This window comes from Vanessa tameamea, chromosome 18 (genome assembly GCF_037043105.1).
Source record: "Vanessa tameamea isolate UH-Manoa-2023 chromosome 18, ilVanTame1 primary haplotype, whole genome shotgun sequence".
NCBI lineage: Eukaryota > Metazoa > Arthropoda > Insecta > Lepidoptera > Nymphalidae > Vanessa > Vanessa tameamea.
The window spans coordinates 2,775,270-2,790,662 of record NC_087326.1 but is presented as its reverse complement, the minus strand read 5'-3'; the positions used below and the strand labels follow the sequence as shown (position 1 = coordinate 2,790,662).

Below are 15,393 nucleotides of genomic sequence, written 5' to 3'. Positions count from 1 at the left end.
TATTTTTACTACGACATTTGTCTTTGAGGTATGTTTTACAAGTAGAATATGAATACGTTTCCTACATTTTCCGAAAATTAAATGCTTTTATAAACCTAATTAAATAAAAAAATATGATATCAAACTAGGTGTTCCTAGAGATACCGTTCGCTTCAAATTATGTTACTGTTGTTGTAAAGTTAGAGTTTACGTCAAATTACAAAACGATCAGTTCAGTAGTTGTCACGATAAGTCAATCTTTGACATTTACAATATTAGTTTGATTTTTCCTTGCACAATTATTGATAAAACTGTATATATAAGAATATGATAAAGAATATAAGGGGCTTGGCTCTGTTATATATGACAGTTTCAATTTATCAACATAATATTTCCAAGGGTATGAAATGTATATTGCCATAATCATAATCGAATTTCGAAGTCACGGCACAACTCGGACTTAATGGACTAAAATACACGTTCTCTAGTTTACATTTACTCGAGTGACTAATATCTTGTCAGATGTTATCACAGTTAGCGGGTCATTTGTCACGTTGCTTCATATTTAGACGAGTAACACGAGACGACCGGACGGAACTAGTTTATCAATCAAAACGTGTATTAGGGCAAATTAATTCTCGTCCCTTGAAAATCGGGTCTTGGTTGGATACTTCATATCTTGTAAAATTATATAATTTATGACTTATCGAATATATAGACATGAATTATGTTTGATTTTATGAAATACTAGATGTGCCCGCGACTTCGTGCGCGTTTAAATTTAACAAATACGTTACTGTTGTAAAAGTTAATTCTTATTACATCAGCTATCTGCCAGAGATAAGCCGGAACAGGCAGATAGACAAAAATTGAAAAAAATGTTATTTTGGTATATGTACCGTCTATACATACATATGCATTTAGTAAAAAGCGGTTATTTTAATATTAAAAACAGACAGTTCAATTTTATTATATACACATATAATATATATGATCACGTAACATCAATAGTTACGTGAGCTAAGTGTACAAGTTAGGATCATGTGAAATTATATAATGAATAGAACTTGGGTTGTCTGGAAGAGATGGCTAATTAGCCATAAGTCCACCCATTGTACAACACTCGTAATGAACATTTATTTTTTATTTTTCGTTTTTGTATTTAATAATTTTGTTTTACTTTTTATTTTTCTGTGTGTTTCGTGTTGTTTGTGGTGTACAATAAAGTATATTTCAATTTCAATTCGATTTCAATAGAACTGCCTCTTTGGTCTTTTGGGTAGCTTATAAGGCTGCAGATCCTGATAATAGCGCTCTCTGTCCATAACAGCTCCAAATTTTGTAAATTTGATTTTGAAATTGAATTTTATTCATTCAACTTCGATCATCTCGCGGACTATGAGAGCTTAGGAGATTAAACTTGTGAACCACACAATTGAGAACTATAACACCTCTGGCGCAGTTAGCTTCCCTTGGAAATTTCGCGATTTATAATGATTTATAATAAATCATATAATCAAATAATTACCTCTTGATTCTAAGAATAAAACAATGTGGTAGAGTAGGTAAAAAAAAAATAGTACATGATTTTTCGTGCCTGAATAAAAAAAAAATATATAAAATATGTTTGTTTTTAACGAACAAGATGACACATTAATAGTTAGAATTTAAATAAAATCATTAAAAACATCAGTATCTTTATACCGATTTCGTATTATGTTATATTTAAATGAGAAGCTCTCTCTTACTTACGTTTTCCATTCCTTTCAATTACAAACTTATGTTACGAACCAAATAGACAAAGCGGTACAAGTGATGAGCGGAGAACTAAAAACTTACAATTTCTCATAATATTATAACGGATTTGTATCTTATTTGCGCAACATTGTGAGAACACATGATTGTCTATTTAGGCTAAATAAAGATACGACTCCAAAGCTACTCAAGCGTCTCAAATGCGTGTGTGATATGCTAACGCTTTTTTTATCTATAGAAATACATGAATAGACATACACCTGTGCTGCCCAACTAATAAATTCACTTTTCATCTACTTAGCACTTTTTTAATCGTCCCGTTATTCCATTCGTATGACAGGTAGGTAAATAAATAGCTTCTAAAAGAGGACGTTTCCACGCAATTTTGATTGGACGTTTTATAAGACTATTTACGCCGAAAGCTACGCCGGAAAAAAATATTCTATCGAAAGAAATGTCAAGCAACTCAGTTTTTACAATGCACAATATATTGTGGATTATAAATAAACAATTTATTTAACTTTGATATATTTCGTGTTATTTTTGGAAGTCGATTTATTTAATGCGAAACACATTTTAATTTAAGTTAAATATTTATTTTAATATATTTTTAAGTTTTAGAACATCGCTCAAGACTTGCACCTCGAGTCTAACATTTGAATAGCGTTTCAATCGTCACTGGATAGATAGCGCTAATTGGTCGTTTGAGAGGCACCGCTAATGCGCCGGAGCAATAAATCCTATCCGATCAACGACCCTACGCATTGATCAAGATCATCGGGATTAAAGGGAACATCAAATAAAACAAACGTTTACAATTCGAAAGCCAAGAATAGGATTTAATAGAAATTCAAACGAATAATAACATTCAAGAAACGATTTGGTCGAAGAAGACGAAGGAAAGGCAATGTCTTAATATTTTCAAGTAATCCATTTTAATTTATAGTTTATTCCTAATTGTAAAAGTACTAGTATGAAATCATCTTAAAATATATTAATGTCCATTCACCTCGGATGTGATGAATTTATTTAAAGATTAAATATTACTAAATCGTCATTACATAATATATACAGCCTTAATCAAACATTACACGAATAATATTAGGTGCGATTGAATTTATAGAGGTTAGCTAATTTTCTAACGATTATTTCCGTAATCTTCTACACTTCTGAGTGCAATTTAAAGCAATTACTTACATAATTTATTGATGATATATACTAAGATACAGACCGTTTAATTGCGTGAAAATTACAGGTACGTTATGAAGTATTTATTTCGAGAAAGTTTGGATTACAGCCCAGAAATTTGACAGTGTATATACTCCTGTCTCGGAGAGCACGTAATTTGATGCGCATGGGATTTGCCATCCCATCGGATTATAGTAATGGCGGGGAGTGAGGGAATAGAGAGTGCACTTCTAATTGCACACACACATGTGAACATTAAATAGTGGACGAAACCCTCAGAAAGACATTGTGATACAACTTAGTTGAAACATAAATATAAATATTAAAAGAACCTTAAAAATAGGTTTGCTGCAAATAACAAAAACACAGCAATAAAAAAAAACCTGATTAATAGATTGACCTAGAAGGTCATATCAATCAATATCAAACGTTATTATTTGAAAAAATAACCTTAAAATAAAATCAATTACTCCAATTTAATACATAGAATGCTACACGATATTCCCCTCAAGGAATATGTGACATTCCTATTGAGAATGAATATAATCGTAGCAAGGCGATCTCGGTTCAAGAACACGAGATACCGCGAGATATTTACTGCAACATTTATTTGTGTAATTGGATTTGACCGAAATTAATAGCACGACCTTGGTACATAAAAATAATTAAATTAATATTGCCTATTAATCGCCTTCAATTAATTATCGAAGTGAAATACTGACGTAATATTTTAGTAATTAGATAATATCATACGACCTTATAAAAGTTGAGCAGTTAAACGATCGAAAAAAAATGAAAATATGTTTTGTAGTAATTGAAGAAGATACTATACGACAACTAATTATCCTCCATGGAACGTTTATAAGTAAAGCCGTAAATTGACAATTTTAATCAAGCAATCAGCTTGTATAATTTTATCTTCCTGTATGTATTGCACAATAAAAGTTTATATACAGTCTTGTCTTTACTGAGTTATTTTCGCCGGTTGTACTCGAGAGATTTCTATCCAAGGTGGTAAATTTTGACAATCAATAAAATAGTGTTGCGGTTCTATATTTAATAAAGATTTTAACTGTACTATTACTAACAGCTCATAGCAGTTGGATATTTAGAGACTGCGTCACAATTCTTTGATATCACGACCATAATCAAAATAGAATTAAAGAATTAAACTGTATTTTTGTTAAGAATTATGTAGGCAGATCAGAACATTGGCATTGGGTAAGAAGTCACCACCGCCCATAGAATAGAAAGAAATAATAACAATTCCTTATATTGTAAATACGCCGCCAACTTGGGAACTAAGATGTTATATCCCTTGTACCTGTAGTTACAGTGTCTCATTCACCCTTAAAATTAAAACACAACAATATGAAGTATTGCCGTTTGGCGGTACAGTTCGGTCTGGTATGCTATGAGTTTGTTAATATTCTCTTCATTACGGTTGACGCCTGAACTTCTCAACCAGTGCACCAATAATAAATAATCATTTAACGATGACATAACAAGTTTTAAAACGCCACGGACACGCAGCTAGCTATTGAATAAAGAACATCTCTATAAAATTAAATTTAATCTTATTAATAGTAACAATAAAAGTAAACATAAAATAAAGTCTATTTAAAAATAAAATATTGCAAATCACGATCCTTGTTTAGATAAAAAATAAACGCTCGCCTGAGAATGACACTACAATATAAAATCGGAGATTGTCACGTAAATGTATGTACTTCAAAGAGCTTTCAAAATAAACAACATTTCCAACACACACATACAAAAATAGAACATTCACAGTCTATAGGCAGCATCATCATTTTATTCAATCGACGTCGAATATCTTTAATAGATATAAATAAATACTAATATTGTACATTAATCTATACTTCCAATACGATGATACGACACTTATGAGGAATTGTTTGTTCGTGTTTCTCTTATTAAAATTTTAGGGATAATTTAATAATGCAAGCTGCACAGTTAAAAATTTCAGCTTGTATATATCTGCAATCTTAGTATGTGTGTGCAGTTAGCAGTTTATAGTGTGATGTAGCCGTCCGGTTTAAACGAGCAGTGTTGGCTTACGAGTATCTTTCGTCTTCTAAAAGGAAATACTGAAGTGTTCCGAGCGACGTAAATTGCCGCTATCAATCAACTGACACACGAGGCTAGATGTACATGTACTGAGATATTGCATGTAGTATGCACGGATACGAGCCGACTTTATCAATTGCAAAACACGATAATACAAGTTGGACCGACGATTTCGTTTGTGTGAACTTTGATCGTAGGCTAAGGTCGCAGTACGAAATCACGCCGCGTAAGTTTTCAAAATATTTACATCATATTGTGCAAATTTTTACATCATACGCACTGCGAATGAGTTAACTCGTAATTTTTAATCGTGCTTAATTTAATGGAGTTGTTTACTGAAAGAGAACACAAAAATGCGCAACGCATTCAATGCGTATCAAACATTTTTTTTTCATTACAAATGTTTTTTTAAACTAAAATTTTATGAATTTTATTCTATCATATAATTATACCTAAAAAAAATTATGATTCAGAAGAATACATTAAAACCATAATGATGATGCGTTTCATAAAAATTCATTAATTAATTGTCCGAAATGTGTACGGCTTGTCTGGTTAAGTAATGGTATTTAATTTCCTTATAATGTTATAATCGTTCTATATACACTTATTGTTTTATTATACATACAAATAAAAAAAAAAACAGCAATGCCATACAAAGACTGATACTATGATTTGTACTTGCTTTAAAGTTTTTTTTCTTTATTGTATAATTTATTCCATGTTAACTTATATGACAAATTAGATAACGTATAAGCGGTTATAACCGCAAAAAACTAGTTTTCGTGCAGAAGTGAAGCAGCTATAACCGCTTATATCTAGATTTTGTAAACTATAAACTTTTTACGTTCCACCGATCTCATTCATCCTCGTAATTAATTCAAGCGTTGTCAATCTGTCTCTGCTTTTTCAAATAAATATATGAAATATGAATTGAGTATACTATCAAAAAAAAGCATGAATGGCTACCGGTTTACGTACGGATGGGTTTTGAAAATAGGGATCATTCAATAGAGCTTTTTTAAAGATAATACAAAAAAAAAAATGTCATCCCTTTGTTATTTTTTCCGTATATTATTATCAACAAAGGTGTCGAAACGTGACTGTAACGTATATTTATATTATAATATGCGAATTGGGTATATTTTATCGATATTATTTATTATTGGTCACGACGACAGTTGACAGGAGACAATAGTTATATAGTATTTGGTGATAGTTTTCCACCACTGGCTAGGTTTAATAAGGCAATATAAATTATATTTATTTTCTAAATTATTAATTGTAATTTGAATGAAGAAATTGAAGAAAAATGCAACAGACGGGCTCATTGCTAATTCAGGTATCTCTTCCAGATAGCTTTTAGGGATTCCAATGCGGGTTGGTGTGTGGCAGAATATCTTTAAAATTAGATACATGCAGGTTTGCTCACGACGTTTTCCTTCACCGCCGAGCACGAGATGAATTACAAACACAATTCACCGGGCTAGAATCGGCAACCATCAATTCTTCATTCCTAAGGGGCGCTATAATCCATGAACTCATTAAATCTAACATTAAGAAATAGGTTGGCTTTTCATCAGCCGTGGTATATTAACGGAGTGTTACTTTTATGCGAATCCAGTCTTAAAAGGGTAAGATACCGTTAGCAAAATAAACAAAATGCCAGTCAAATGCCATTACGTCGGATCGGTCGTTTTGCGACGAGCAGTCTCGCTTCGCATCGTCACTTGTGTCGTTTCAGTAGTTTTATTTCCACTTGAGATTTATGGTGTGTATCATAATATAGCAATATGGCGCTTTATGGCAAGCAAATATTCTATAATGTGTAAGATATTTATACTTATTAAGAGAAAATAAGTAAATATTCGTACTGAATTCGTACATTTATTTATAACAAAAAAATATAACGTAAGTCTTCTCTAATCGCATCTTTATAATTAACTCGATATAAGTTTATTTTACAATTGCTTACGGATTTATTTCGGTCCATATAAATTTTGAGGCCATCGCAGCTTTGGTCACCTGACTATTCCAGTTGGTTACGTCTATTAATTAAATAGCAACTGATATTACTCAAGCGATAACAATAATAGATCTTGAAATACACAAAAACTGTTAACCTACCGCAGGCTATCAGATCACATTATATCTAATATATTCTGGTATAACTAATCAGATGAGTGACCATCGCTCAAATAGATAACGCGATCATGCATGTTCGATAGTTCAATGACATCGATTGTTAATATTGAACAGAAATGTGATCATTTATAAAGGACGTCTTACTTATAAAATATCTTACCTGAGACGTTTATGACGAAAATATCTGTCTGTATAAAAATACATATAATAGGGCTGTGTTGTAAGTAATGTTCTTACGAGTATCTCTTATGGAATAAACAGTTTAGTCCGAATTTGGTAACCCATTTATGGTTGTTAAAATTGATATTATTGAATTTGTTTGTTATCTAAGACACTGACTTCAAATAGTAATATTTATAATTAGGTGGATATTAAATTAGTACTAATGTACAATATTACTTAAAATTAGTGTTTGTTTAATTGTGTGTTTAGGTTAGTCGATTTTGGTGTTGTAAAATAAATTTGATATCAATCAGGTTTGGGCAGGAAATCTTCTGTAAATGTAACTAAGTAATTGTGTCAGTTAACGACTCACTGCGTATGATTTTTTTTATTTCTGATAGATTTACAATCAGTAAGATACGCTTCTGTTCTGAGTAAATATTTTGACTCTTGACTTTGAAACATTAATTAAGATACCAAAATTAGTGTAAAAAGTAATAGTTTTATTGCGTCATGATTCGCCGTAACCAAATGTGGCTGTGTAATTTCTCTGTGAATAATAAATAAGTTGGAAAGCTAATTGTATTTATTCTCTAGGAAGTTATTGTGCAACTGGTACCCCAATGAAAACACAAAAAAAAAAAAATAATACCAATATCGTTTATATTTATGACAATACGGCGGTTGAACTCATCGTTGAAATGAAATGAAATTCCCTAAGAAACGTAACGCCTAACGAATGAAACATCCAATTACATTTTATAGCCCCTTATTGTGTTTATACTAGTTATGGATCATAAACACTGTAACGTAAAAATCGTCATTCCACCGACACTCGCTACATCTTGATGTTCCGTTGGTACAATATGTCAAACAAGCAGCCGGCTGGCGGCGGAGCGTGTCGCCGGCAATTATTTATACCATATGTAGTCATTTAGTACGAAACGTCAATTGCGATGCTTAACCACGACGTTTTAATTAAAATGACAAATGGAAAATGCCTTGAAATGGCAATAATTTCAGAAATTATGTTACGATTGTTTGTTCGATAAAATAATTTATACATTTAAGTCCATAAGTTTAACAATATATCATCAATTAGAACTATCCTCCTCACAGGGAGGATAGTTCTAATTGAATTAAGTCAATTAAAAAATAAGTTGAAATATCAGCAATTTAGCTACACCAATAATAATTTATTTCTTAATATAACTCTCCAAAACGAAAAGTTCATCAAACGTATTCTAATTAAATTGTCAAAATAACTAGTTACCTAAACATTGCTTCAAAAAGAAACACATTCCAAAATATTACATACAATATCTATAAACGTCACAACTAAGTATTATAAAAAAATAAAACATGAAAGGGACTAGATAACATCAAAGAAGACAAAATTAACAAAGAGACATTCAATACTAATAATGATAATTAATAATGACAATACTTATATACATACAGGTGACGATATAAATAGAGAATACGATACACAAAGCAATACTAAGACGATGTGTTTTAAATTAAAACCAGCTTCGGTTACAAACCACCCAGACGGTAAAACGTCAACTAAAACCATAACGCGAGATGTGTAAATATAGACCGAGGGTAGAATAAATGACATCTATCCTTAGATTTATGGATACGCACTGACAAACATACAGTCAATGAGAAATAACATCGTCCTGAGATCATTGTGAGAAATTATGAGCAGGTAAAGCTAATAAAATGCTCGCAACAAAAGATTGCTAGAGATAAGGAAATTAAAATAGGTACTATTACCAAAATATTAGGAGGTTTTTTTTAATTTCACTTGTAGTGTAAAGCTAGTGACTTTTAAACACATTTTTACCAACCCTAAAAAAATTTTTGGAGATAATAAAATCTGTACAAGTAACGACGACAATTTACACTTTTTAAATTACTGTCAGGAAATTTATATCGATAAAAAAAGATAAATCAAAAAGTGTACATGATACTTTCTTCGAACAAGACAACGTATCATCAATTAAGAACCTGTCCTCGATCGCAGCACAAGTACAAGTATTCAATTTGTTAATATATTATGCGAAGCAATCAACAATCTATCAACGGTTAATTGACTATTAATATTCCAGGGAAGTAAACATCTGTTTATTTCTTATCAACGCTTTATGAAGTGAGTTGATAAATCATGAACGGATTTGACTTATGTGTGCTGTTACACAACGGAGCCTTCAACAGTTTTTGTCAATAAGCTCTCGTATCCTAATAATGAATGAATTTCCACAAAAGACGCAATATAATTTAATATCTGTAATTTGATAGAAAAGGGTAGCTAATGATTTTATTGCGGTACTTTTTGGTAAAACGAACTTCCCAAATCGGTGGTAGTTTTAAATTTAAGTTCGTATTCATACTAGGAACATCTTGACACATAAACAATATTATGAGATTAAGAAAATATTTATTAAAATTCTAAATAGTTCAATTAAGTGTTTTACTTTTATCATTTTTATGAAATTGGCGTTATTAACATTCCAAGATGTACACTAGTAATCTCTCGCATTTACCATTACTAGAAAAATAGTAAATGATGTTATTTTATAAAATTACCTTCTACACAGCCGCTTCCATTAAGAAGTCATCTTGTGACAAAATGATCACCTAGTGTTATATTAAATAAATACATTTTATCTTACTACTATCGAACACTACGAGCTGGTGCACCATTCGGTATTCATGTACATAATTTGTGTTTATAATTATTTCGTGCTCGGTAGTGTGAGACAACATCTCGAGGAATCCTGCATATGTCGAAGAAAACTTGCCACAAGTGAATCGAGGTCTTAGCAGTTGCTTTACTAGCACTGATTTACGGTTTAGTGAGATCCAAATTGTCGGAATGAGTAATATTAAGGAAGTTACAACTTTAAATGTACACGTAATAAGAAAAGTTAACTTACAACGGCGAGTATGAGTAATATATGGAGCAATAGAAGTATCTGGATCACCTCAAGTGGTTCTAATTAGGTGATTGCTCAGGTCAATAGTATTATGTAAATTGATAGTAAGTGATCCTTGTATAGTATTACAAACATCTCGACAAACGTATCCTTTAAATGGTATCCTCGTATCTCTTCTGTTTAGATGTGTGTCTTTTAGAGATTATGTCATTTACTGGTTTCAAGGAGTTACTTAAGTTCCCGTTGTGCCCCCAAATATAGGACTGAATACGACAATAGTTCAAGAGCTCAGAATTGATCCAGCGGCTTCCATTGCTGTTGAAGTTTTATGTACACTTTTGCCATCACTTGGACTATGGCAGAGTACATAAAGATTTCACAACAAACAACACATTCGACGATATCATGGTAAAGAAATGTTACAATCAAAACACACATTTACGCCTGTATCATATAAAGATTTTTATCGACTATAAAAACGCCTTATCTAAAGTAACGGTAACCAAACTTCATAATGAATAACGCTACGGTGTAAAAACGACCAGAGTTTTTTACTTACTAATGACTATCGTTTTAATTATGATTCATGTGTTAAAGAGTAATGAATCGAATGAAAAACAAGAGAGATTATTTCATTGTTTGCAAATAAATTCTGTACTTTGATAATTACCACCACAAGCCGCTTGCAATATAACTAACATCAGGACTTACTGATGATGAATGATTTTAGAGTTCTTGTTGCTATATTTGATAACTGTCTAGTTAGTAATTACTATGTCAGTCGTTCTAAAACCGTAGACCGCGGAACCCTGGTACTTTGTGAAGCCACTTGAAGTGTACCGCGAGAAAATTAAGTATCTACACAATTAAAACTGTCTCATAACAAAATTTAATACGACATGTCATAAAATAAAAGTGATATAAATTATTTTACAAAAGTAACTCACTAAAGCAAAGTGCTTTGAAGCTATTGTTAGATTTTACTTTTTCAAAATTGAATTCCTGAATTCAAAAAACTCCAGACGTTCCGTAATGCTCAATATTCTTGGACGTTAAAATGATTGAGAGCCACTGGCGTGTCATTGCATTTATCTTTTAGATTTTCATAATTAAGGAATACTACAGAAATCTTGCTACAGGGTTCATTTGTTTCCGGAATCTTACTTAGTTCGTTTTGTTTTCCTTAAAAGAACCTTGAATTTCTTCATCTATTGTTAGCGTCGCTCGGAAATTTACAATTCACTTAATAAGGAAACGATTACATCACAGATCTTTCCTAAGCTGATTGTTATGTTAATTAATAATCCATATTCTATGTATGTGATCTTTATTTCAATGCAAATGGTTTAAAGAAGGGGCACAAGTAAGGAAACTGACAAAGACGGATTTTTTGTTATTTAAAGATTTTCTTTAAAGTACAACATATTTATTTCTTAAAGTAAATAATATTTTTATGTTGCCATCATTAGTAAAATCATTCAGTCATTTAGTATTGAAATTGCTCAGTGGAACGACATCTGATATTTTCAAATAAATTTGCTAATTTATATTAAACTACTTGTTCAGCGGATTCGCTCGCGTTTTAACGGTTGACCGTCAGGTGTTTTGCATAAAAAGTAGCAACTTCTTAGTACCTTGGAATTTTTCATACCAAATTTCATCGAATTCGGTTCAGTTTTTTGGTAATAATTGGTAATAAGTATATAAAGATGTAAATGTATTTCATTATTTATATTACGTTGCAGATGCTAGGTTGAATGCCTATTAGCTGTTTAAGGACTTAAATCCTCTTCGTAATGGATATGTTACTGTAAAAGCTCGAACTACGGTAAATCTTAAGATTTTCCAGTAAAACCTAAGATTTACCGATTATGAATGGTAAATGTCCATAAAACTTTGGGATTCGAACTTTTACCATCATTCACTTGGTAAATCTTACGATTTACATGTTAGGTTAGTTTAGGTTGGAATGGTAAAAGTCCGAAAAAGTCGTCCCTTTATAATAAATACTTACATTTACCAACTTACCTCACCTTAGTTCGAGCTTTTACAGTAACATATATACGTGTATTTGTAATGTACATTTTAAGAAAATAAATAAAAAAAATTACAATCAAATATTTTTATCAATCAAGTTGTCTACATATTCGACCAATACATTTGAAATAAACTATACGAAGATAGTAACTAGGAAAAAAACGCGTTGTCGGTCAAATCGGCTTATGTGCTTAGCCGATGCCTCACTTCAGCGGCTTCCGTCGACATTTCCATAATAAGGATTACTTTTAACCGTTCCACTATCAAAGGAAGATAAATGACTGCTTCGGAAATATTCTAGAAGGACGCTTACCTTGCATTCATTTCAATTATAATTCTTTCAATCATAAAAGTTTATATATAAAACATACTAATTTTCGCACGCAGCTTCCCCTGTCTGGGTCGTAAATTTTTAGTATAAAAAGTATAAATAACGCCTATGTCCTTCCAAGGAGTTCAAGCTTGCTACATGGCAAATTTCATCAAAATCGGTTAAATGATTTAGCTGTGAAAGCGTAACAGACCGAATTACTATAATACTTATAGCATTAGTAAGCGTAGAAGTATATAATAAGTGTTCAAATAAAGCAAACTACACTATACTATTTTCGGAAGATGTATTGGCTGTATGTCATTCAGGCAGCTGAATGAATGGCTAATTACGTTGCGCCAAACGTGTCTTAAATTTTGTCGAAGCGCTGTAATCTTTTGCACAATACCCACGTTTGTATACAAAATGACGTCCGCAAATGTAATATTCCTCTGAACAAAGACCTTCTCCCCTCTTCCTTAACTGGACAAAGACTTTCTCTCCTCTTCAAATTTATCACAGCATGGACTATATCAGTACTCATTTAGGTTGGGTACCCATGGATTATTATCGTTGATAGGCAGCCAGGTCAAATAAATTTATTTACGAAGAAAATTAAACTTTTTATAGGTATTATACAAAAAGCCATATAAATTAACAGAAAATATTTATATGTATATGAAGATGTCGATATCACATTAATTGTTACAAAACTTAAAACAAGTACTTACATAGAAGAAATGCGGCCTCAGTCTCCCTATAGTGTATTTCGCGACGTCGGTCGTGAGCTGCTGGCAGGCACACCCGAAAAGAAACACCCCTATAACCCGGTACGCTTCCCATACCCAAGCCGGTATCTCCTTGCCGAGGATCACTCGGGATCGACCGCCTCTGTAGTCCCGTAGCCTGATCCACTCAGTGAGACACATCTGGAGACAAAAAAAAAAGATTAGGAAACGTCATCAGGTTTTTATTAAACATTTAATTGATTTGTAATTTAATTTTTGTGTATCTACAAACATATATCTATAGAGTCGATACAACAAAGGTGATTTGATTAATTAATTATTGGTAAGAAAAATGAGGATGCTAATTGTAAGAAAATACAAGGAAAGAAGACAAGGTCTTGAAATTAAACCAGCCATTGTTCTTCACTGTAATTTGGGTCATTATATCAAATAAATTGTACAAATAGTTATGAACTACAGTCCAGGATTAAAATCTTGACAACTCTTAAGGCCCAAAATAAAAAGAATAATTTTGCGAAAATGACAAAATACTCTTAGCATTGAAAGTAACATTAACAAAAACCTTCACATGAGAACCTCAAAAAGTTGCAATTCGTGTACATGACATGATAAAAATCTATCAGAGTAGGTCAAAAGGACCGCTTAATTATACATTACATATGACGTGACCATTATATTGATTAATTTTATTTATTGATGTCAGTCGCACACTGAATGATATATTGAGTGCGATATTACATAACAGAACATATATTATTTTATATTATATATATTGTATAAAGATTTTATACACCAAGTGTTAAGTTCGACCGTTATAGCGTGTTAAATTCTATACAACACACTGAGTCTTCAGCAGCTTCTATAGGAACCAGCACTCAGCGTTTATACTCACTTGGTGATAGGGCTTTTTGCGAGCCTGTTTGGGTAGGTACCACCAGGTACACAAATATTCTGCCGCCAAGCAGGAATACTTTGTATTTTTGTGTTCTGGTTTGTAGACAACCAAACGTTACGTTACGTTACGTTACGTTACGTTACGTACGGCCTCTCAGTATCGCGGTCTCTTTCTATTATATACAGTTTTATGCAACACTTTTTAAACTATATTTTGTTATTATTTTAATTCACACATTTTTTAATAATAATTATTATTATTTCTCTATTATACCATTATTCTCAAGTTGTGAATTTCTCTCATTGTTACGAACAATATTTAAAACGGGATATTTACCATGTTTTTTATTTTTATTTGGTGAATCTCGTGAACAAGACATTCGTAGATAATGTCGAAATATCGAGCTCCACCAAATAAAAATAAAAAACATGGTAAATATCCCGTTTTTTAATACTGTTAGTAATAAAAAAATAACCATGTTAATTTAAATTCTTTCATTGCGTTTGTTATTTAAATCATAATATAATAAACCAAATAAAACTTCGTTCTAACCGTGTGTCCCACGATACATATTTTTTAATTTTGTAAAATATTAGACAGACAGCTACAGGACACGACTGTATGTATTTAATTATTTTTTAAACACAATATTAGGGAAGCCCCATTTAAAATAATTTACTAATATTCCTACTTCCCCCTGCAATTAAGCTTTAAGCTTTTGATAGGCGTGGGGATGATAGCCCAAGGGGTCAGGATCGAACCTGCGACCTTTTACATCGCTTGCGCTATTGATGCGTCAATAGCCTAATGACTTACGAGCTTGCATCGTTAATCATATTTTTGAATAAGAACTTCAATGAAGTATGTATGCTAACTTTATACAGTACAAAGTAAGCTATTAAGATTATCGAAATGTAATCCCGTGTGCGCAGGCGACGCCACCAGAGACAAGGCCATCGTAAATTGCAGACGGAAATCAATGATATTACACATTACGTACTTTGAATGCCATGTTTTAATAAAACGTTGTACTTGTGTATTATAAATCTTTTTGTTTATTGTTTTTGTTAGAAGTTTTTGTGCATTTTATTCTTGGTATGTACCACCTATTCATCGGATATTCTACCGCCAAACAGAAAT

The 15,393-nt window shown here is 31.8% G+C and overlaps 2 protein-coding genes across 2 annotated transcripts in view; both read right to left on the bottom strand.

Annotated features, from left to right (window-relative positions):
- Positions 1-15,393, bottom strand: part of LOC113400186 (putative leucine-rich repeat-containing protein DDB_G0290503) — a 364,402-nt gene that overhangs the window by 195,610 nt on the left and 153,399 nt on the right. The gene's annotated exons all lie outside the window — the stretch shown is intronic.
- Positions 1-15,393, bottom strand: part of LOC113400192 (putative phosphatidate phosphatase) — an 89,013-nt gene that overhangs the window by 18,358 nt on the left and 55,262 nt on the right. The window contains exon 3 of the mRNA XM_026639672.2: positions 13,341-13,538. Coding sequence (XP_026495457.2) covers positions 13,341-13,538 — 198 coding nt within the window. The remainder of the gene's footprint in view (positions 1-13,340; positions 13,539-15,393) is intronic.